Source organism: Scyliorhinus canicula, chromosome 27, assembly GCF_902713615.1.
Source record: "Scyliorhinus canicula chromosome 27, sScyCan1.1, whole genome shotgun sequence".
Classification (NCBI taxonomy): domain Eukaryota; kingdom Metazoa; phylum Chordata; class Chondrichthyes; order Carcharhiniformes; family Scyliorhinidae; genus Scyliorhinus; species Scyliorhinus canicula.
In genome coordinates this window covers 21,193,431-21,215,268 of record NC_052172.1, presented here as the reverse complement: position 1 = coordinate 21,215,268, position 21,838 = coordinate 21,193,431, and the positions used below count along the sequence as shown (strand labels likewise).

The 21,838-nt window shown below is 54.3% G+C and overlaps 1 protein-coding gene across 3 annotated transcripts in view; it reads left to right on the top strand.

Moving 5' to 3' along the window:
* Nucleotides 1-21,193, top strand: part of plekhg2 (pleckstrin homology domain containing, family G (with RhoGef domain) member 2) — a 148,010-nt gene extending 126,817 nt beyond the window's left edge. For 2 of the 3 annotated variants that reach the window (XM_038785931.1, XM_038785932.1), the window contains 4 exons: nucleotides 2,902-2,915; nucleotides 3,634-3,915; nucleotides 10,257-11,766; nucleotides 17,813-21,193. In XM_038785931.1, coding sequence (XP_038641859.1) covers nucleotides 2,902-2,915; nucleotides 3,634-3,915; nucleotides 10,257-11,766; nucleotides 17,813-20,862 — 4,856 coding nt within the window. In that variant the 3' untranslated portion in view covers nucleotides 20,863-21,193. The remainder of the gene's footprint in view (nucleotides 1-2,901; nucleotides 2,916-3,633; nucleotides 3,916-10,256; nucleotides 11,767-17,812) is intronic. The other variant, XM_038785933.1, reaches the window with a different exon arrangement.
* The last annotated feature ends 645 nt before the right edge of the window (nucleotides 21,194-21,838 follow it).

The window sequence follows — 21,838 nt, the reverse complement described above, 5'->3', positions numbered from 1 at the left end:
GCTGTGCCTGGGATCCTGTTGTGTCTGGGATCCTGTTGTGTCTGGGATCCTGCTGTGCCTGGGATCCTGCTGTGCCTGGGATCCTGCTGTGTCTGGGATCCTGCGGTGCCTGGGATCCTGCTGTGCCTGGGATCCTGCTGTGCCTGAATGGTCTCCCACATTTCCCACATTGCAGCCGTGACTGTACATCTCAAATCTATATTCAGTTGGCGGTAAAGCGGGTTGGGATGGGCGGCTATATAAATGTAGGTCTGCCTTTTCTTCATTGAGGGACATCAAGCCCTACAGTGTGGACAGCTCAACACCTCTCACCAAACTCTCCATTCCTCCCATTCTGCATGGCCCTCTCCCTCTCTACCCCTCCCCCTCTCTACCCCTCTACCCTCTCTACCCCTCTCTCTAACCCTCTACCCTCTCCCTCTCTACCCCTCTCCCTCTCTAACCCTCCCTCTCTGCCCCTCTCCCTCTCTACCCCTCTCTCTAACCCTCTCCCTCTCTACCCCTCTCCCTCTCTACCCCTCTCCCTCTCTAACCCTCCCTCTCTACCCCTCTCCCTCTCTACCCCTCTCTCTAACCCTCTCCCTCTCTACCCCTCTCCCTCTCTAACCCTCTCCCTCTCTATCCCTCTCTAACCCTCTCTCTCTCTATCCCTCTCCCTCTCTAACCCTCTCCCTCTCTATCCCTCTCTAACCCTCTCCCTCTCTATCCCTCTCTCTAACCCTCTCCCTCTCTATCCCTCTCTAACCCTCTCCCTCTCTATCCCTCTCTCTAACCCTCTACCCTCTAACCCTCTCTCTCTCTAACCCTCTCCCTCTCTACCCCTCTCCCTCTCTACCCCTCTCTCTCTCTAACCCTCTACCCTCTCCCTCTCTCTCTCTAACCCTCTCCCTCTCTACCCCTCTCCCTCTCTAACCCTCTACCCTCTCTACCCCTCTCTAACCCTCTCCCTCTCTACCCCTCTCCCTCTCTAACCCTCTACCCTCTCTCTCTCTCTCTCTAACCCTCTCCCTCTCTACCCTCTCCCTCTCTACCCCTCTCCCTCTCTAACCCTCTTCCTCTCCCTCTCTACCCTCTCCCTCTCTAACCCTCTACCCTCTCCCTCTCTCTCTCTAACCCTCTCCCTCTCTAACCCCTCTCCCTCTCTACCCCTCTCCCTCTCTAACCCTCTACCCTCTCCCTCTCCCTCTCTACCCCTCTCCCTCTCTAACCCTCTACCCTCTCCCTCTCTCTCTCTAACCCTCTCCCTCTCTAACCCTCTCCCTCTCTAACCCTCTACCCCTCTCTAACCCTCTCCCTCTCTACCCCTCTCCCTCTCTAACCCTCTACCCTCTCTCTCTCTACCTCTCTCTCAAATATTCTACCGTCTCTCTCTCTCTAACCCTCTCTCTCTCTCCCTCTCTATCTCTCTCTCTCTCTCTCTACCTCTCTCTCCCTCTCTCTCTTTCCCTCTCTACATCTCTGCCTCTCGCTCTCCCTACCCTCTCTCTCCTTCTCTCTCGCTCTCTCACTCTCTCTCCCTCTCTACCTCTCTCTATCTTTCGCTCTCTCTACATCTCTCTCCCTCTCTACCTCTCTCTCTCCCTCTCTCTCTTTCCCTCTCTACGTCTCTACCTCTCGCTCTCTCTACCCTCTCTCTCCCTCTCTCTCTCCCTCTCTCTCTTTCCCTCTCTACGTCTCTACCTCTCGCTCTCTCTACTGTCTCTCTCGCCCTCTCTCGCCCTCTTACTCTCTCTACCTCTCTCTACCCCTCCCTCTATCCTTTCCCTCTTTACCCTCTCTCTCTCCCCTCTCTATCTCCCCCTCTCCACGTCTATCTCTCTCTCGCCCTCTCTACCTCTCTCTATCTTTCGCTCTCTCTACATCTCTCTCTCGCTCTCTCTCTCTTTCCCTCTCTACGTCTCTACCTCTCGCTCTCTCTACTCTCTCTCTCGCCCTCTCACTCTCTCTCCCTCTCTACCTCTCTCTACCCCTCCCTTTACCCTCTCTCTCTCACTCTCTACGGCTCCATCGGAGTCCCCCCCCCCCGGGGTCGGAGCCCCCCCCCCCCCGGGGTCGGAGCCCCCTCCCCCCCCCCTCCGGGATCGGAGCCCCCTCCCCCCCCCCCCGGGATCGGAGCCCCCTCCCCCCCCCCCCCGGGGTCGGAGCCCCCCCCCCCCCGGGGTCGGAGTCCCCTCCCCCCCACACCCCCCCCCCCCCTCCCACCCGACCCTGCGCGCAGAGTTCCCGCCGGCTGTGACCAGGTGTGGACGGGGTCGGCGGGACTCTGCCTTTTTAGAGCGGCCGCTCGGCCCATCTGGGCCGGAGAATCGGCGGCCCGGCCGCGTAGAGTGACCCGCGACCAGCTCCGCGCCAAACGTGTCGGCGCCGACGGTGCCGATTCTCCGCCGTACGGAGAATTCCGTGTCGGGGCGGCGTTACGGGGATTCTCCGGCCCGGCGCGGGGCTGGGGGAATCCCGCCCCCTACCCGTGTTTTAAGGCGTTAAGCAAATGCACGTTGCTGTTGTTGTTGTGTCGTCGGGGCGGCTTTCACCCACACGATTGATGCCAGCTTCGGGCAGACAGATTGAGGCTGGACCTGGAGCTCTGACTCTCATTGGGGGGGGGCACTCGATTGAGGGCTGGTGGGTGGGGATTGGCGCTCCAGCTGGACAGTGCCAAGGATTCTGCCAATAATACTTGTTTATGTCTCCGAATGGCGGCTTCTGTTGGGGGTGAGGAGGTCGGGGGAGGGGGGTGGTTGGTGGGGGAGGGGGGGGGGGGCGTGGATAACAATACCCTGCGAGGGTGATTGGGAGAATCTCGCACCCACGGAGATGGGGCTCAGCAGGTGGGGGCAGAGGCTAACGATACTTTTCCCATTTTGTTCCCCCTCTCTCTGCCTCTCTCCGGATCTCGCTCAGGAACACAGCTGAAGGTAAGAATCTTTTGTCGACAAACCTGAGCTAGCTTCGCATTCGGCATTGTTCAAACCCACCATTAGGAGTCCCCCGGAAAGGGAAACGGGGTCGGAGCAAAGGGGAATATTGGCATTTCAAATGGGAGATCGAGAGTTTTGAGATTATTGTGTATGAAAGCAAGGCTTTATTCAAAATAGCTCTTTGCACATCCAATATTCAATTATCCGGAACATTTCAAAGTTACTGACATGGAGGTTAGAGAGCCACCATTTAACTATTCAGGAGATTGTGATTAAAGCCCCAACATTATGAATACGATGGCACAGTGGTCAGCACTGCTGCCTCATGGCGCCAGGGACCCGGGTTCGATTCCCTGCTGGGTCACTGTCTGTGCAGAGTCTGCACGTTCTCCCTGTGTGTGCGTGGGTTTCCTCCGGGTGCTCCGGTTTCCTCCTGCAAAAATCCTGGGAAAAATGAATTGGGTACTCTAAATTTATTTTTAAAAAAAGAGAGTGGAAGCAGCTACCACAGGGACTGGTTGAGGTGGGAACATTGATGTACTTATCTGAGCAAATGCATGGGGGGACCAAGGTTTGGGAGGAGGTGCTGACAGGCTGAGGTAGTGGGGGATGGAGTGGAGCGGAAACAACAGCATGGATCGGTTGGGCCGAATGGCCTGTGTCTGTGCTCTGAGTTCCATTGTCAACAGCCGGCTCTGTTTGTTCTCGTTTCCAGTACACAGGCAGTGAGGACGATCTGCTTTCCAATATGGAAACGTTGAGTTTATTGGGCAGTGCCAGCACCCTGGCATCCAGCGTGGTGGAACTGGAGATCAGCACGGAGGCCAAGGCCTCAGAGTCGGGTCGACCCGAGTTACCAGGGCCTCACTTTCCACCCAGGGGTGACGGCTCGACAGAGCGAATAGCCCAGAGTGAAGAGCAGAAGCAGGAGGATGTGGAGCAGTATGAAGACCCAGAATTCAGTGGCATCGGAAACATCGATCTGGAGATGGAACAGGTCCTTTTGCGTTAATGTTTTTCAGATTATTTTTATTTTGATCCGTGTTTGGTTGAACATCTGTACCATTGGTATGAGAAAATTGGGGCGGGTTTAACATGTCATGAATATGGAGCAAAACGTTTGTTCCCATTTACAATCAGTTATTAACCCTCACTCCCCAAGTACCCTCCCATAACCCCCAGTCTTCCCTCAATATGTCGCCTCACGTGGAGTTGGCTTTGAGTTTGGGAATCGAGGTTGAACTGAAATTCTTCTCGGACATAGACACACTTTGATCAAGCAGTCATCGGACGCGGCCTCTGAGTTCAGGATCAAACACTAGGATTCAGCTGGAAGGCCCACTTCCAGATCCCAATCTCAGCTTCTAGGGACATAGGAGCAGGAGGTGGCCATTCAGCCCATCGCGCCTGCTCCGCCATTCAATCACATCCTGGGTGATCACCTACCCCGGCGCCACTTACCCGCACAATCCCCGCCATATCCCTTAATGTCCTTAGTATCATGGGACCTACCAATCTCAGTCTTGAACTTACTCAACGGCTGAACCTCCTCTACATGCCTCTGGGGTAGGGCATTCCAAAGGATGTCCACCCTCTGAGCGAGGAGATTCCTCCTCATCTCAGTCCCGCCCCTTATTCTGAGACTGTGTCCCCCTTCTTCTGGACAGCCCCCCAACCCCCTGGTCCAGGAGAAACATCCTTCCTGCACCTATCCTCTCGAACCATGTAAGAATTTTGTACCTTCGAATGAGGCCATCTCTCAACTCTCTGAAATTCGCGAGAATACAGACCCAGTCTCTTCAATCGCTCCTCGTTGGGCAATCCCCCTGTCCCAGGTTCTAGTCTGGAGAACCTCCATTGCAGTCCTTCTGTGGCCAGTACGTCCTTCCTTAAATAAGGAGACCAAAGGGCAGCACGGTGGCATAGTGGTTAGCATTGCTGCCTACGGCACTGAGGACCTGGGTTCGAATCCGGGCCCTGGGTCACTGTCCGTGTGGAGTTTGCACATTCTCCCCGTGTCTCCGTGGGTTTCACCCCCACAACCCAAAGATGTGCAGGGTAGGTGGATTGGCCACGCTAAATTGCCCCTTAATTGGAAAAAAATAATTGGGTACACTAAATTTATAGAAAAAAAAAACAAAAAAAAAAAAAAATAAGGAGACCAACACTGTACCCAATACTCCAGGAGAAGGCTCTGCACAATGGCAGCGCGATATCTTTATTCCCAGACTCAAATCCTCTTGCACTAAAGGCGAACGTACCATCTGCTTTACTAATTGCTTGCTACGCTTGTCTGTCAGCTTTAAGTGACTCATAAACAAGGCCATCCAGGTCCCTTCAGACATCAACACTTCTCAATATCTCATAATTGAAGAAATACTCTTTTTTTTTCCTTTTTTAAAATTTAGTGTACCCAATTCTTTTTTTCCCAATTAAGGGCCAATTTAGCGTGGCCAATCCACCTACCCTGCACATCTTTGGGTTGTGGGGGTGAAACCCACGCAGACACGGGGAGAATGTGCAAACTCCACACGGACAGTGACCCAGGGCCCGGATCGAACCCGAGTCCTCGGCACCGTGAGGCAACAGTGCTAACCACTGTGCCACCCCCATCATTTAAGAAATACTCTGCCGTCCTTTTTGTTTTGTCCAAAGTGGATAACTGCACATTTTTCCACATTCTGTTCCATCTGCTACGTCCTGGCCACTCACTCAGCCTATCCTACGTCCTGGCCACTCACTCAGCCTATCCTACGTCCCGGCCACTCACTCAGCCTATCCTACACCCTGGCCACTCACTCAGCCTATCCTACACCCTGGCCACTCACTCAGCCTATCCTACGTCCCGGTCACTCACTCAGCCTATCCTATGTCCTGGCCACTCACTCAGCCTATCCTACACCCTGGCCACTCACTCAGCCTATCCTACGTCCTGGCCACTCACTCAGCCTATCCTACGTCCTGGCCACTCACTCAGCCTGTCCTACGTCCTGGCCACTCACTCAGCCTGTCCTACGTCCTGGCCACTCACTCAGCCTATCCTACACCCTGGCCACTCACTCAGCCTATCCTACGTCCTGGCCACTCACTCAGCCTATCCTACACCCTGGCCACTCACTCAGCCTATCCTACACCCTGGCCACTCACTCAGCCTATCCTACACCCTGGCCACTCACTCAGCCTATCCTACGTCCTGGCCACTCACTCAGCCTATCCTACGTCCCGGCCACTCACTCAGCCTATCCTACACCCTGGCCACTCACTCAGCCTATCCTACACCCTGGCCACTCACTCAGCCTATCCTACACCCTGGCCACTCACTCAGCCTGTCCTACATCCTGGCCACTCACTCAGCCTGTCCTACATCCTGGCCACTCACTCAGCCTGTCCTACATCCTGGCCCACTCACTCAGCCTATCCTACACCCTGGCCACTCACTCAGCCTGTCCTACATCCTGGCCACTCACTCAGCCTATCCTACGTCCTGGCCACTCACTCAGCCTATCCTACGTCCTGGTCACTCACTCAGCCTATCCTACACCCTGGCCACTCACTCAGCCTGTCCTACATCCTGGTCACTCACTCAGCCTATCCTACACCCTGGCCACTCACTCAGCCTATCCTACGTCCTGGCCACTCACTCAGCCTGTCCTACATCCTGGCCACTCACTCAGCCTATCCTACATCCTGGCCACTCACTCAGCCTATCCTACATCCTGGCCACTCACTCAGCCTATCCTACGTCCTGGTCACTCACTCAGCCTATCCTACACCCTGGCCACTCACTCAGCCTATCCTACACCCTGGCCCACTCACTCAGCCTATCCTACGTCCTGGCCACTCACTCAGCCTATCCTACGTCCTGGTCACTCACTCAGCCTATCCTACACCCTGGCCACTCACTCAGCCTGTCCTACGTCCCGGCCACTCACTCAGCCTATCCTACGTCCTGGCCACTCACTCAGCCTATCCTACGTCCTGGCCCACTCACTCAGCCTATCCTACGTCCCGGCCACTCACTCAGCCTATCCTACGTCCTGGCCACTCACTCAGCCTATCCTACGTCCCGGCCACTCACTCAGCCTATCCTACGTCCTGGCCACTCACTCAGCCTATCCTACGTCCCGGCCACTCACTCAGCCTATCCTACGTCCTGGCCACTCACTCAGCCTATCCTACGTCCCGGCCACTCACTCAGCCTGTCCTACGTCCTGGCCACTCACTCAGCCTATCCTACGTCCTGGCCACTCACTCAGCCTATCCTACGTCCTGGCCACTCACTCAGCCTATCCTACTTCCTGGCCACTCACTCAGCCTGTCCTACGTCCTGGCCACTCACTCAGCCTATCCTACGTCCTGGCCACTCACTCAGCCTATCCTACGTCCCGGCCACTCACTCAGCCTATCCTACGTCCTGGCCACTCACTCAGCCTGTCCTACACCCTGGCCACTCACTCAGCCTATCCTACACCCTGGCCACTCACTCAGCCTATCCTACACCCTGGCCACTCACTCAGCCTATCCTACGTCCTGGCCACTCACTCAGCCTATCCTACACCCTGGCCACTCACTCAGCCTATCCTACACCCTGGCCACTCACTCAGCCTATCCTACGTCCCGGCCACTCACTCAGCCTATCCTACACCCTGGCCACTCACTCAGCCTATCCTACGTCCTGGCCACTCACTCAGCCTATCCTACGTCCTGGCCACTCACTCAGCCTATCCTACACCCTGGCCACTCACTCAGCCTATCCTACGTCCTGGCCACTCACTCAGCCTATCCTACGTCCTGGCCACTCACTCAGCCTATCCTACACCCTGGCCACTCACTCAGCCTATCCTACGTCCTGGCCACTCACTCAGCCTATCCTACGTCCTGGCCACTCACTCAGCCTATCCTACACCCTGGCCACTCACTCAGCCTATCCTACACCCTGGCCCACTCACTCAGCCTGTCCTACGTCCTGGCCACTCACTCAGCCTGTCCTACGTCCTGGCCACTCACTCAGCCTATCCTACGTCCCGGCCACTCACTCAGCCTGTCCTACGTCCTGGCCACTCACTCAGCCTATCCTACGTCCTGGCCACTCACTCAGCCTATCCTACACCCTGGCCACTCACTCAGCCTATCCTACGTCCTGGCCACTCACTCAGCCTGTCCTACGTCCTGGCCACTCACTCAGCCTGTCCTACGTCCCGGCCACTCACTCAGCCTATCCTACACCCTGGCCACTCACTCAGCCTATCCTACGTCCTGGCCACTCACTCAGCCTATCCTACGTCCTGGCCACTCACTCAGCCTATCCTACACCCTGGCCACTCACTCAGCCTGTCCTACGTCCTGGCCACTCACTCAGCCTGTCCTACGTCCTGCCACTCACTCACATATCCTACGTCCTGGCCACTCACTCAGCCTGTCCTACACCCTGGCCACTCACTCAGCCTATCCTACGTCCTGGCCACTCACTCAGCCTATCCTACGTCCCGGCCCACTCACTCAGCCTATCCTACGTCCTGGCCACTCACTCAGCCTATCCTACGTCCTGGCCACTCACTCAGCCTATCCTACGTCCCGGCCCACTCACTCAGCCTATCCTACGTCCTGGCCACTCACTCAGCCTATCCTACATCCTGGCCCACTCACTCAGCCTATCCTACTTCCTGGCCACTCACACAGCCTGTCCAAGACCCCCTGATGCCTCCTTGCACCCTCCTCACATCTAGTTTTGTGTCATCAGCAAATGTGGAAATTATGGGCGGGCTTGTCCGCTGTTGACCTCAGCGGGATACAATCCGCAGTGAGGCCAGACGACTGCCCATTAAATTTGGTCCCCACATCCAAATCTTGATGAAGATTGTGAATAGCTGGGACCCAACAGCGATCCCCACGAATACAACCTTTAACTTCTTTAGTTAGCCATAGTTGATTCACCATTCCTTGGGTTTTTGTGTTCTGGAGGAATGTACATCTGTTGCGGACTATGTAATATACTTTAAATACGGGCCATTGCCTGTTACCATCAGTATTTGTTTTTCCCAATTTTGCCCTCATGCCTACATAGTACCAGCACGGTAGCACAGTGGTTAGCACTGTTGCTTCACAGCGTCTGGGTCCCAGGTTTGATTCCCGGCTTGGGTCTGTGTGGAGTCTGCACGTTCTCCCCGTGTCTGCGTGGGTTTCCTCCGGGTGCTCTGGTTTCCTCCCACAGTCCAAAGACGTGCTGTTAGGTGAATTGAACATTCTGAATTCTCCCTCAGCGTACCCGAACAGGCGCCGGAGTGTGGCGACTAGGGGCTTTTCACAGTAACTTCATTGCAGTGTTAATGTCAGCCTACTTGTGACAGTAAAGATGATTATATTATTATAGTTTCCTGTGTTGAGACCGAGCCCAGTTTCACAATGAGCGCTATCACTTTGAAACATAATGTGAAATTCTGTCGCATTTCGTGAGCTCGGTAATGAAATCTCTCCTGAGCCCCGATCTATCCCTAACCCCCTATCCTCCTCCACCACCTCCCCACCCACCCACCCTCCTTCAGCTTCTCGACTCGGAACATTAACTGTTTTTCTCTACACGGATGTTCCGCGACCTGCTGAGTTTGTGCAGAACGTTCTGATTTTGTGTTACTCTGTCTCGGTAAAACTTTTAAATTTAAGAGTACCCAATTCTTTTTTTTTCCCAATTAAGGGGCAATTTAGCCTGGCCAATCCACCTACCCTGCACATCTTTGAGTTGTGGGGGTGAAACCCATACAGACACGGGGAGAACGTGCAAACTCCACACGGACAGTGACCCGATTCAAACCTGGGTCCCCGATGCCGTGAGGCAGCAGTGCTAACCACTACGCCGCCCTGTCTCAGTAAAGCTGCGGTGCGCACTCCTTACAAGGATGTGTAACAGGTCCTGAAGTTAATTAGGCCTGGAGTTCTCTGGCCATTGGGATCTTTTCCTGTCGGCAGCCCCCCCCCCAACCTCCCCGTGGTGTGGGGATGGTTTCAATGGGGAGGCCCATCGACAGGCGATGGGAAGAGAAATCTCGCTGCCAGAACCACTCGCTGGGGCACCGGATGTCAATTGTTCTTTGTTCTGGATTGGCAGCACGTGGAACCCGGAGAGTGGGCGACCCTCTCAAAATGTTCACCTAAATGGATGACACCGGCTAGTCGAAGCTTAGTCAGAATCTGTCTGAACTCACTAAATGGTTTTTAATGACCCGCTCCAAGATCTTACAAAATTTGGAAATTTCACGAGACTGTTTGAAACCTCTAAATAATTCTCCATTTTCTCTGTCTTCTCCCCCCCCCCCCCCCCCCCCCCCCCCCCACCCTGCGTAGATATTTGCCGACATGGAGCTTTTGCAGAAGGAGGCCTCCGAAGACCTGGGTTCTATCGTGGAGGAGAACTCAATCCAAAGCGAAACGACCGATGGGGACAGCGCGCTGCTGGAGGTTTTTGAAGATGCCGAGGTTGAGGTGTCTGGCCTTTCGCTGGTGGACGTTTCATCTGTTTGCGGGGCTGAGGAAGTCAGATCGTGCAACGGCGAATCTTCAGAGGACGATGATCTCCGCAAAGCAACGGGGCCATCCCCTCTGCCGGAGCTGGAGGATTTGGGAGAGTTGGGTCCACGGAATGAGAAGAGCCAGGTTGACCAGGAACCTGAAGGCATTGATCGTGACGAGAGGCCATTATCGAGCATTGAGGGCGAGCACAGTTCCAGCGAGGAAAGTGAGTTGAACTCAACGCACAGGAAGGATGATTGTAAAGTTAATGGCTATCCTGCACCCGTGGAATCTGGAGAGTTAGAGGAGGAAGAGGTGACAACCATGGACAGCGTGCTAAATACCAGCCCCACAGAGAGATCGGAAAAGAGTAACGTGGGTAAAAAGGACTTTGTTCAAATGGAAAATGACCGACTGCTGATTGAGAAGATCAAGAACTATTATGATTCAGCTGAAGTGGACAATGACCAGTTCTACCTGCAACGAAGGGAGAGCATCTCATTCATCCCAACAGGTGTGGTGAAGGATTCCATTCTGCGGTTTAGTTACAAAATGAAACACGTGAGCATACAGGAGGTACAGAACACCAGGGTGGGCAGTCGAGGTTCGTCGGCCAGCGCCTCGGGCTCAAGCTCGGGATCTGACTCCCACTTGGGAAACCCTGAGCCTCTCCCTGGTTCCGCACACGATGAGGAGGGACAGAAGCTCCCTGACGAAGTCGCGGGCCCCTCACCGTGTAACGGCTCCGCTGAGAGTGAGTCGGAAACGGAATTTAAGACTTGCGCGGAAATTCTCAAAGTCTGGAGGGAAATGGAGAAGGCGGCTCATTTTTGTCACAAACACGAATCGTGGAACGGCTACGCCAAGGCGGCGAGGAAGGGCGGGGGCGCAGCCAACCATCAGCAGACAAGCTATAGCGAGCCTCTTCTGATCCTGGAGGATTCTGACCTCAGTTCCATGACAGATCTTCCCAAAGAGGCACCAGGGATTGAGCGGAATCCGTCGGATCAAAAGAAGGGTTCCGAGGTGATTATAAAAGCCCACCAGGGAGATGACTGTTGTCCCAGTGAGAATATGTCCTACCCGCCTGCTCCGTGTTGCGTTAGCCGTGAGATAGTTGGCATGCCCCTGTGCGAAGACATTGACAGTTGCCTGTTTCACAACTCCGAGAAAATCATGAACAAAGTTCAGATGTTGGCAAAGATGTACAGCCAGAGGATCAGCAGGAAGAAAGGTCCAATACCGAGGAGGACCTGGGAACACGCAGAACCCAAGCAACGGAAGAGAAGACCAACCGTGAAACTGGACAGAGCCCGGGAAGAGCAGCAGGACATCAGTGTTTATGGTGAGTCACTGCGTACGAGCATGGCACTGCCTGGAGGTATGGAAGGAGTGGCATAGGGGCAGTAATTCTACCTGGGCGCTGAGTGGGTGGAGGTAGAATGGGGTTAGTGGAGGCTTTGGGCGCGATTCGCCAGGCGCAATGGGTCAATCCTGCAGGGGGTCCCAAATTGGGCTCTGTGCTGGGTCGATCGTGAGTGACCCAACTCACTCTGCCCGGCGCGATCTGGATCATGCCCTCACCTGCCGCCTGGTAATATCCTGGCACTCACTATGGCACCGTGGCACTGTCAGGGTGCACAGTGGCATTAGCCAGGTGCCAGGCTGGCAGCGTCAAGGTGCCCAGGTGCCAAGTTGGCATTGCCCGGGGTTGGGCCCTGGGAGGCGATACCCATGCCCATGAAAGGGGGGGTGATGGGGGGTTCAAGGAGACAATAAAAGGTTTGAGGGAGGGTCCAGAAAGTGGGAGGCGGGCCTGAAAGGGGGCGGGGGATAGAGAGCTGGGCAGCCATTCAAAATGGCGCCCGATCAGTGAGGAGCTGGTCCGGCTGGTGAGCTCAGCTCCACCGTGCAAGAAAACGGCTGAACTGTGGCCTCGATGGAGAGAACCCTCCGAGGCTCAGAAAAATGTCAAAGTATCCGTGATTAGCGGGGTCAGTCTCAGCGCTGTCCCCTTGGTGACCCCCTCTTGATTCACTTCCGGGTTAAGGAACGATCTCAATCTCCTCATTGATCAACGGCACTGAAACCTTAAGGCCAACCCAGAGTCCTCCAATATTCTCCCCTGACAGGGACCGTCACCTCATAGCCAGCCGACTAACCACAACTCCAATCCTCCAGTTCACACCTCCAACTTTACCGCCATTCCTTTGCCACTCAGAAGCGGGCTGGGGGTGGGGGGAGGCACATAATTGGGTGGGGTAGCAGGTGGCACCGTGCACACTTACCTACCTCCACCGCCATTCTACCAGCAGCAGGTTGGGTGCCAGGCAACCCCCCCCCCCCCCCCCATGTACATGAGCCAATTGAGGCCCTTAAGTGACCAATTAATGGCAATGTATGGGTCTCGCCCCCTCCCCCCTCTCTCACCTCGCCACCACCCGCTGGTGTTTTACCGGTGGTAAAGGTGCACATGCCAAGTGGTGAGGTTGGCATATATCTCCTGGCTGTCTGGCCTTGGGGCCTAGGGGTGTAGGATCCACCCTCTGCACAACGCAGGCCTCCACCCCCCCCCCCCACCCCCCCCTTCTCGGCAGTGCCTGTCTATCTGCCCCAATCAATAGGCTTCATTCATCCGGTTTCATCCGTACCTCCATGTCAGGGACTATGTGGGCCCAGCATTGGGCACTGCCCCCCACTCCCTTCCCTGCCCTCCCTCCCCCCCACCCCACCCCACCTGCCACCAACCCCATCCACTGACGCTACACGGATTGGAGGGCTGCTGGTCATCTGAATGGCCAGGTCCGCGAGGCGGGACATAACCCCACATACAGGCCGCAACCGCAACTTCAGGCAACTAACACCCGAGCGACCAGGGATTGGACAGAACAGGCGAGTTTTTGCACTGTACATTCTACCTGATCTATGTTTGAGCAATGCTGGCCGAGGGATAAGTATTGGCCGGGAAACTGGCAAGAACTAAATGCAGAAGGTTCGGGATAAACTCAGCCGGCCCGGCAGCATCTGTGGGGAGAGAATCTGAGCCGACGTTTCGGGCCGAAGTGACTCCTTCCTCAGAACGGAGCCAGGTGGAGATGTGGGAATGAAACAGTTGGGAGGTGCGTGGAGGAGGTGGGAAAGATCAGAAGAGCAGGGATAGATCATAGAATTTACAGTGCAGCAGGAGGCCATTCGGCCCATCGAGTCAGCACCGGCTCCTGGAAAGAGTATCCTACCAAAGCCCACACCTCCACCCTATCCCCATAACCCAGTAACCCCACCCAACACTAAGGGCAATTTTGGACACTAAGGGCAATTTCTCATGTCCAATCCACCTAACCTGCACATCTTTGGACTGTGGGAGGAAACCGGAGCACCCGGAGGAAACCCGCGCAGACACGGGGAGGATGTGCAGACTCCGCACAGACAGTGACCCAAGCTGGGAATAAAACCTGGGACCCTGGAGCTGTGAAGCAATTGTGCCATCCACAGTGCTACCGTGCTGCCGGGGCGAAGGGGAGATTGACAAATTCACCAGGGGGAGTGTTAATGGTGATATTAAGGATGAAGAGTGTTGATGGTGGCAAGGTGTACGATAGCGGAAATGTGAAAATGGGGGTAACTGAGCGGCGGGGGGGGGGGGGGGGGGGGGGGGGGGGGGCGGGGTGCTTGCGTTGGGGGAGGTGCCAGGGAGCTGAGGAACAATAGACGACAATACATGGGGGTGGGGTGAACGTGGTTAAGATGGAGCGAGTAGCTTACTGTCTAAAGTTGTTGAACTCAAAGTTGAGTCCAGAAAGCTGTAACGTGATTGATCGGAAAACGAGGTTCTTCCCTCCCACGGTCCAGGCATGTGCAGGTTGGGTGGATTGGCCATGCTAAATTGCCCTTGGTGTGCAAAAAGGTTCGGAGAGGTTGCTGGATTGGGGGGATGGAGTGGAGGTGTGGGTTTGGGTGGGGTGCTCTTTCCAGGGGCCGGTGCAGACTCGATGGGCTGAATGGCCTCCTTCTGCACTGTAAGTTCTATGAAATCCCTTCCACTTCTTCAAAAGACTGTCCCTTTACATCAACTTGGGCTTAACACTGCTTTTCTGATCACTCCCTCAGCACTGCGCTGTGTCAACCCCAGAGTCAGACTTGAACCCACGACTTTCCGCCTCTTGCGTTAAGAGTGACAATGCTTTGTGAGTCACTGACAGATTTTGGATTAGTTGAGATGATAACAGCAAACGTTGGATAATCTCAGCAGGCCTGGCAGCGTCTGAGGGGAGAGAAACAGAGTTAACATTTCGAGTCCGCGTGATTCTTCTTTAGAACACAAGGCTGTGGGAAACGGGTGTCCATCTCTCTCTCTCTCTCTCTCGCTCTCTCGCTCGCTCTCTGTGGAGCCATCCCTCAGCAATGCACTAATTCACGTCACTGCTTGTCAACACAGGAATCGCCCGAGGGATTACCTGGGCTGATTGTCACTCAGTGAATTTGTCTCTTGTTGCGAAATGGCCTATTTGATCCACAAAGAGTTTCAGGTGTCGAAGTTTGTTACTTTTACTGCAGAATAACGAACAACTTCAAATACAATACTGAGGAGAGAAGCCATTTGCTGCTGTTGCTGGTTATGATAATTGGAGGACAGATTTGATCCAAATCCGGTTTGAATCCAGGACAGCTGCATTGTGTCGATCCGCAGTCCAGCAGTCAGGATTATTTATGGCTTTGAGGAATATCTGAAAATCAACAGAGTGGCAAATCGCCTGGTTATTCCTCAAGGCATACTCCAGACAGACTCATATACTCCAGACAGACTCATATACTCCAGACAGACTCCAGACAGACTCATATACTCCAGACAGACTCATATACTCCAGACAGACTCCAGACAGACTCATATACTCCAGACAGACTCATATACTCCAGACAGACTCATATACTCCAGACAGACTCCAGACAGACTCATATACTCCAGACAGACTCATATACTCCAGACAGACTCCTATACTCCAGACAGACTCCTATACTCCAGACAGACTCCAGACAGACTCATATACTCCAGACAGACTCCTATACTCCAGACAGACTCCTATACTCCAGACAGACTCCAGACAGACTCCTACACTCCAGAGATACTCCAGACAGACTCATATACTCCAGACAGACTCATATACACCAGACAGACTCCTATACTCCAGACAGACTCCTATACTCCAGACAGACTCCAGACAGACTCCTACACTCCAGAGATACTCCAGACAGACTCCTATACTCCAGACAGACTCCTATACTCCAGACAGACTCCTATACTCCAGACAGACTCGACAGACTCATATACTCCAGACAGACTCCTATACTCCAGAGAGACTCCAGACAGACTCATATACTCCAGACAGACTCCAGACAGACTCCTACATTCCAGAGAGACTCCAGACAGACTCCTATACTCCAGACAGACTCATATACTCCAGACAGACTCATATACTCCAGACAGACTCATATACTCCAGACAGACTCATATACTCCAGACAGACTCCAGACAGACTCATATACTCCAGACAGACTCCTATACTCCAGACAGACTCATATACTCCAGACAGACTCATATACTCCAGACAGACTCATATACTCCAGACAGACTCCAGACAGACTCATATACTCCAGAGAGACTCCAGACAGACTCCTATACTCCAGAGAGACTCCAGGCAGACTCATATACTCCAGAGAGACTCCAGACAGACTCATATACTCCAGACAGACTCATATACTCCAGAGAGACTCCAGACAGACTCCTATACTCCAGAGAACTCCAGACAGACTCATATACTCCAGAGAGACTCCAGACAGACTCATATACTCCAGACAGGCTCATATACTCCAGACAGACTCCAGACAGACTCCTATACTCCAGAAAGACTTTAGACAGACTCCTATACTCCAGACAGACTCCTATACTCCAGACAGACTCCTATACTCCAGACAGGCTCCTATACTCCAGACAGACTCCAGACAGACTCCTATACTCCAGAGACTCCAGACAGACTCCTATACTCCGGACAGACTCCTATACTCCAGACAGACTCCTATACTCCAGACAGACTCCTGTCTTCCAGACAGATTCCAGACAGGTTCCAATACTCCAAACAGACTTCAGACAGACTCCAATACTCCAGACAGACTCCTGTATTGCAGACAGACTCCAGATAGGCTCTTGTACTCCAGACAGATTCCAGACAGACTCCAATACCCCAGACAGACTCCAATACTCCAGACAGACTCCTGTACTGCAGACAGACTCCAATACTCCAGACAGACTCCAGTATTCCAGGCGACTCCAGACAGGCTCCAGACAGACTGCAATACTCCAGACAGGCTCCTGTTCCACGTGGGCGTCACAAGTGATTTGAGCTAAATTCAGGGGACCAGCACCAGGGGTGAATGTGTTTTCGATTCTCACCCTTTGAAGTTACCCCACAGGCTTGGGATGTTGAGATTGACAGGAGATGCACTGGGAATATGGGAGGCCATTCAGCCCCTCTAACCTATTCCACCATTCAATTGGATCACGGTTAATCTGTGTCGTACCTTCCACCGAGCCGTCTTACTGAACAGGAATCTAGCGATCTCGAAACGTTCAATTTCCCCCAGCCCCTGCAGTTTCTGGGAGAGGGAGGGAATCCCTGATTTCACCCTCTTTGGCTCTGATCATAAGGTGCCCCCCCTCGTGATCTGGCAGTACCCCCCCCCCCCCCCCCCCCACCCCCCCCGCACCAGGACACCCTGACACCCACCAATAGAAATGGCTTCTCACTATCGACCGAATCAACTTCTCGATGAAGCATAGACGCCCGACGGGAATATTATCAATCCGATACTGAGCATGAAAGTAGATGTGAGGGACAGGTGACCAAAGATTTGGCCAGAGGTAAGTTTTAGAGAGGGGAGGGAGGGGGGTTACACAGGAGGAAAGGGGGGTGGGGAGTCGGAGAGGGTTTGAATAGAAATTCCGTACTTTGGGGTCTTGGCGGCGTGATTAAAATTGGGAATGCTCCCGATGCTGGAATGGGAGGAGCCCAGACACCTTGGAGGGTTGTAGGGCTGGAGGAGGTGAGAGAGATAGGGAGGGGTGGGCTGGGCAAGGAGGCAGAAATATCCCCCCCCCCCCCCCCCCCCCCCCCCCGATGGTCTCGGCTGTGGCAGGCATGCGGCAACAAAAATGTAAATCCAGCGGAAATAACGAGTGGAAGCTGGGGTGTTGGATGTGTGGCAGGGATTGTAAGATTAATGGGAAAGGTTTTGTGTTTAGAATAAACTATCGATTGTGATTTATTAACTAACTTAAGGCTTCGAATGTTAGCGAGATGAGAACGCTTATTGTCCGATCTTTGTATTTTGTTTTGCAGATGAAGTTAAAGCTCTGGAACAAGTGGCTCCATATGGACACCTGCTCATTCAAGATCCAATCCCTATCCTCTATGCTCAGGAGAACACCGTACGGGTCTCCGCTTCCAAACTAATGTCTGAAATCTCAGGCCTACAAACCCCTTCACCGACGGCATATTGCAGAGCGCAGTCACCTACCTCGCCATGCCTGGACCGTGCTCAGCACAGCTCGCTTATGACTAGTGCGCCACGACCTGTCTCTCCTCCATCCCAAACTAATTCCAGACCACATTCCCCTGCTTTGGAATACTCCAGTCCTGTGGCACAAAATCAGAACCTAAGTTCGAACGCTCACACGCCATCTCCCTCCCCAGTGAGTTGCAAGGATCAGTCACCAATCTCCGATTGGTCAAGTTCGGCGCCAGAGGCACTGTTTCTATCAAGCACGACGCCAATGAGCCATCAGATTCGTCCAACCCACACTCCTCATCCACCGGTTCTATTGCACAGTATTTCCACAGAGCCAATCTCAAATCAGCAGTGTGATGCTCCAGAGGTCAAATATCTTACTTCTAATACTGGTGAATTATTCAAACAGTGTCTCCTGACGAAGGCTCAAGATGCAGAGAGCTTGGCGAGTCCATCAGCGGGAGCCTCACTGGACGAGTCGCAGTTCTCAGCTGCCTCCAGCCGGGGGCAGGAGACACCTTCACCCAAGTATGGCAGCTCGTTAATGTGCACTAGCTCCGAACTTTGCTGCTCGCTGCCAACGTGGGTCAGCCTGCGCGGAAGGTCCCCTTCGCCGTCCGCTGTGAAACAACTGGAACAGTCGTTGAAGCCGCCAAAAGGAAGCGCAGCTTTGCCACGTGCTACGCACACAGTCCAGCCATCCGCGTCCGCAGGTCTCGATGCCAAGATGCTTTCGCCGCATTCAGCACTCTGTGCCACAAGGGAGCAGGAGTGGTCACCATCGGTAGCCAACCTCAGGACAGACTCACTCCCCCGGAGATTCCCGGGTACAACGTTGGATTCTGGCTGTCCACCGAAAACTGCCAAAGATTGTTCTCCCTTCCTCCCAGGCAGCAACGTGGAGAGGCAACCTCTTCCACTCAGCTTGAGGCTGCGATCACCGTCCCCCTTCCGCCGGCAGCAATGGAGGCAGTCATCAGATTCGGCCAACTCCAAGCAATTGGAAGATCTCCCAACCTTCAGCAACCAAAGGCCTGAATCTCTTCAGTTATGCAAAACCACCACCACCGTGTACCCTGGTCCCACAGTTCAATCACCGTCATCCACTTCGACTGCTCTACAGACCCAGCCCCCATCTGCCATCCATGCACCATCTCCAGCTCTGCCCATCTCCCGATCCCAATTGCAATACCAAAAAGGTAGAGTTAACCTTTTGCCTTCGTCGAGTGGAGCAGGAATCTCAAGCTGCAACAAAGCAGGGCTGGCATTGCTTTCAGACCCTGCCCTCGGAGCCTGCTTGCTCATGTCATCGCCAATCAACTCATGGGTTCCACCAACAGACACCTTTGAGAGTTCCTACACTGACCCGGCTGTGTCGCAAAGAGATTCACGGGAGGCAGGTTCCCCTCCCGATCGCAGTGACTCCGAGACTCGTTCTCCGGTCCCAGCCTTTGAGATGCAACCTCATTGCGACAGTGTATGGAGATTGTCTTCTTCTCCGTCGTTGAGAGCGCTGCCCCCTGACTCCACCATTTCCGAATGTTCAGCATCTATGACACAAACCTCGCCTGTCAAAAACCTCAGCGATCAGCGTCCCTCACAGCAAATAGAGACAGTAAACACGCTGGCCCCACTGCGGAAGAGCACAGAGCCCGGGTCATCTGCTGTGGATCCTGAACTTTCTCTGCCCTCCCCGCCCTGCGCCTGTCAGACGCACCAGCCGCCAGTGGGAATAGAGCTCCACCAAGAGATCACCACCCCTGTTAAAATGGACGGAAGGCCGGAGGGCCAATCTTCAGCCCCCGCCAGTGTCAACCCATCCGCCACACCTCCTTCACCAGCAAGCCCAGCCTCCAGGGTATATTACCTGATGCGTAGTCACTCAACTGAGTTCTTCACTCCCGGCTCATGCTCCAGTCCCAGGATCAACTCTCCAGCAGCCCCCTGCGCTGTCCGAAGGATCGGCTCCACCTCTCCAGAGAATTCCAGCTCTGTGGCACCCTCGCCATCATCCTCGCAGACCAGCTCGAGAGTAGGGTCCCCTGTCTCGCTATACATCAGCATACAGAGCCAATGGCCTGCTTCCTCCGGAGGCCCATCATCCTCTTGTCAAAGTCCCAGAGTAACGTCACCCCCCACATCACCTCTTACCTCCAGTCCCAATAAATGGCTCAACAGTCCCGTCCAGGTGAATCAGCAAACGGGGGACACCAGTCAGCCGTGTGTCAGTCTCGGGGAATGGTCAGGTAGCCCAGCGTGTGTTGGCCCCAGGTCCGTCAGCAAAAGCTGCGTCCGGGAGCTAAACAACGGGCCACTGTACAATCAGGAACAGTTCGGCAGTCCATCTTGCACTGGCCCAGAAGCCCCATATTCTGCTGGGTGTAAAGCGGGCCTCACCCCTGAGGAAGTGGAGTCCGTCACCTGGCCCATTGCCCGTGAGGTTCGGTCAAGGCACGCCCTGGTCGACGATGACGATTCCCAGTCTCAGAGCTGGCAGAGGGCAGGGCTGGCGGACGAAGTGATGGTCGCGGGTTCTGCCGAGTCACCCGACAGGAGGGCCGAAGGCGGCGGGGGGTTTCCGGATGCCGTTGGCAGGGGTGGGGCCGCTCACCTCTCAGCCATTGAACCCAGCGGTGGCCAGGCCAACAGGTTCAGCAGCTCGGCGGCGCCGCGTACGGGGGCGACCGAATTCAGCCCGAGCAAAGACAAAGGGAACGTGAAGGCCAGTTACTCCACCACGGTGAGTCTTCAGATAGGAGGCAGCAGGGGGACAGCCACTTTCAGCAAGGCCCAGGTTAGTTTGACGCAGCCATTTCTACCAGTGGCAGGGCAGTCCGCGAGAAAGGTCACTGGAGGCAGTGGAGCGTGGCAGACGACGTGAGACAGCGAACCCCAGCACTGTCAACCACAGAACTTCAAAACTGCCAAAGAACCTTGTTTTCATTCCACTCGAGTGTGTCGTTAAAAGGATAATAATATGGAACAGACGGAAACGGCCGCGCCCACCACCCGCACAGACCGTGACCAATTCGGGAAAAACGCTTACAAACCATGGACAATGCAAAGTGTCAACTCGGAGAATTAGAAATTGCCAAAGGGAAGGTGAGGCGGGGCGTCCCAGTGGGTTCCAGGAACTGTGCAGAGACAGGAGAGCAAGGAAAAAAAACTGTACCTGGTGGTCTCGGAGTGGGGGGGAGGGGGGAGGGGGGGTTAAATCATGAGGACAGTTTGCAGCAGCGTGTCCCGTCTCTCCCCCCCCCCCCCCCCCCACCCCTCCCCCCCAACCTCCTCCCTGGGGATTGAGGGTCTGACCCGGTTGAGACGATTAAAAGATGGGATTAGGGTCAGCTCCGCGGGAACGATTTTCTCTGATGGGTAAATTGAGAGCAAGGGGCTGCTAAATTAAAATTAGAGCTTCGGCCGGTGAGGGGAACAATGCAAAATGAGAAACGAGATTGAAATGTGTATCCCTTCCCCCATTAAAGGCCGGGAATGCTGCGAGACGATTGGGGCTTTCAAGAAAGTGTTTGATAGATCTTTGTTTGTTAAGGTTATCAAAGGATTATGGAACAAAGGTAGGAAAATGGAGTTAGAGGTTTAGATCAACCATGATCTAATTCAGTAGCAGGGTAGACTCGAGGGGATGAATGGTCTAGCTCCTCCTGTTCCTGATGTGTCTAAGGGCAGATGGTCTAAACACCAGGTTACGTCACTCTGTGTGAGCACAAGGTTGGACACAAGATACTGTTGTGTCTGGAAGTGTCTCAGAAATACAGAATTCACGTTTGCGGATGTCAGAGATGGTTCGTTTTTGGGCCTGTTTGATAATTCAAGATTGGAAGGATTCGGAGCTCTGA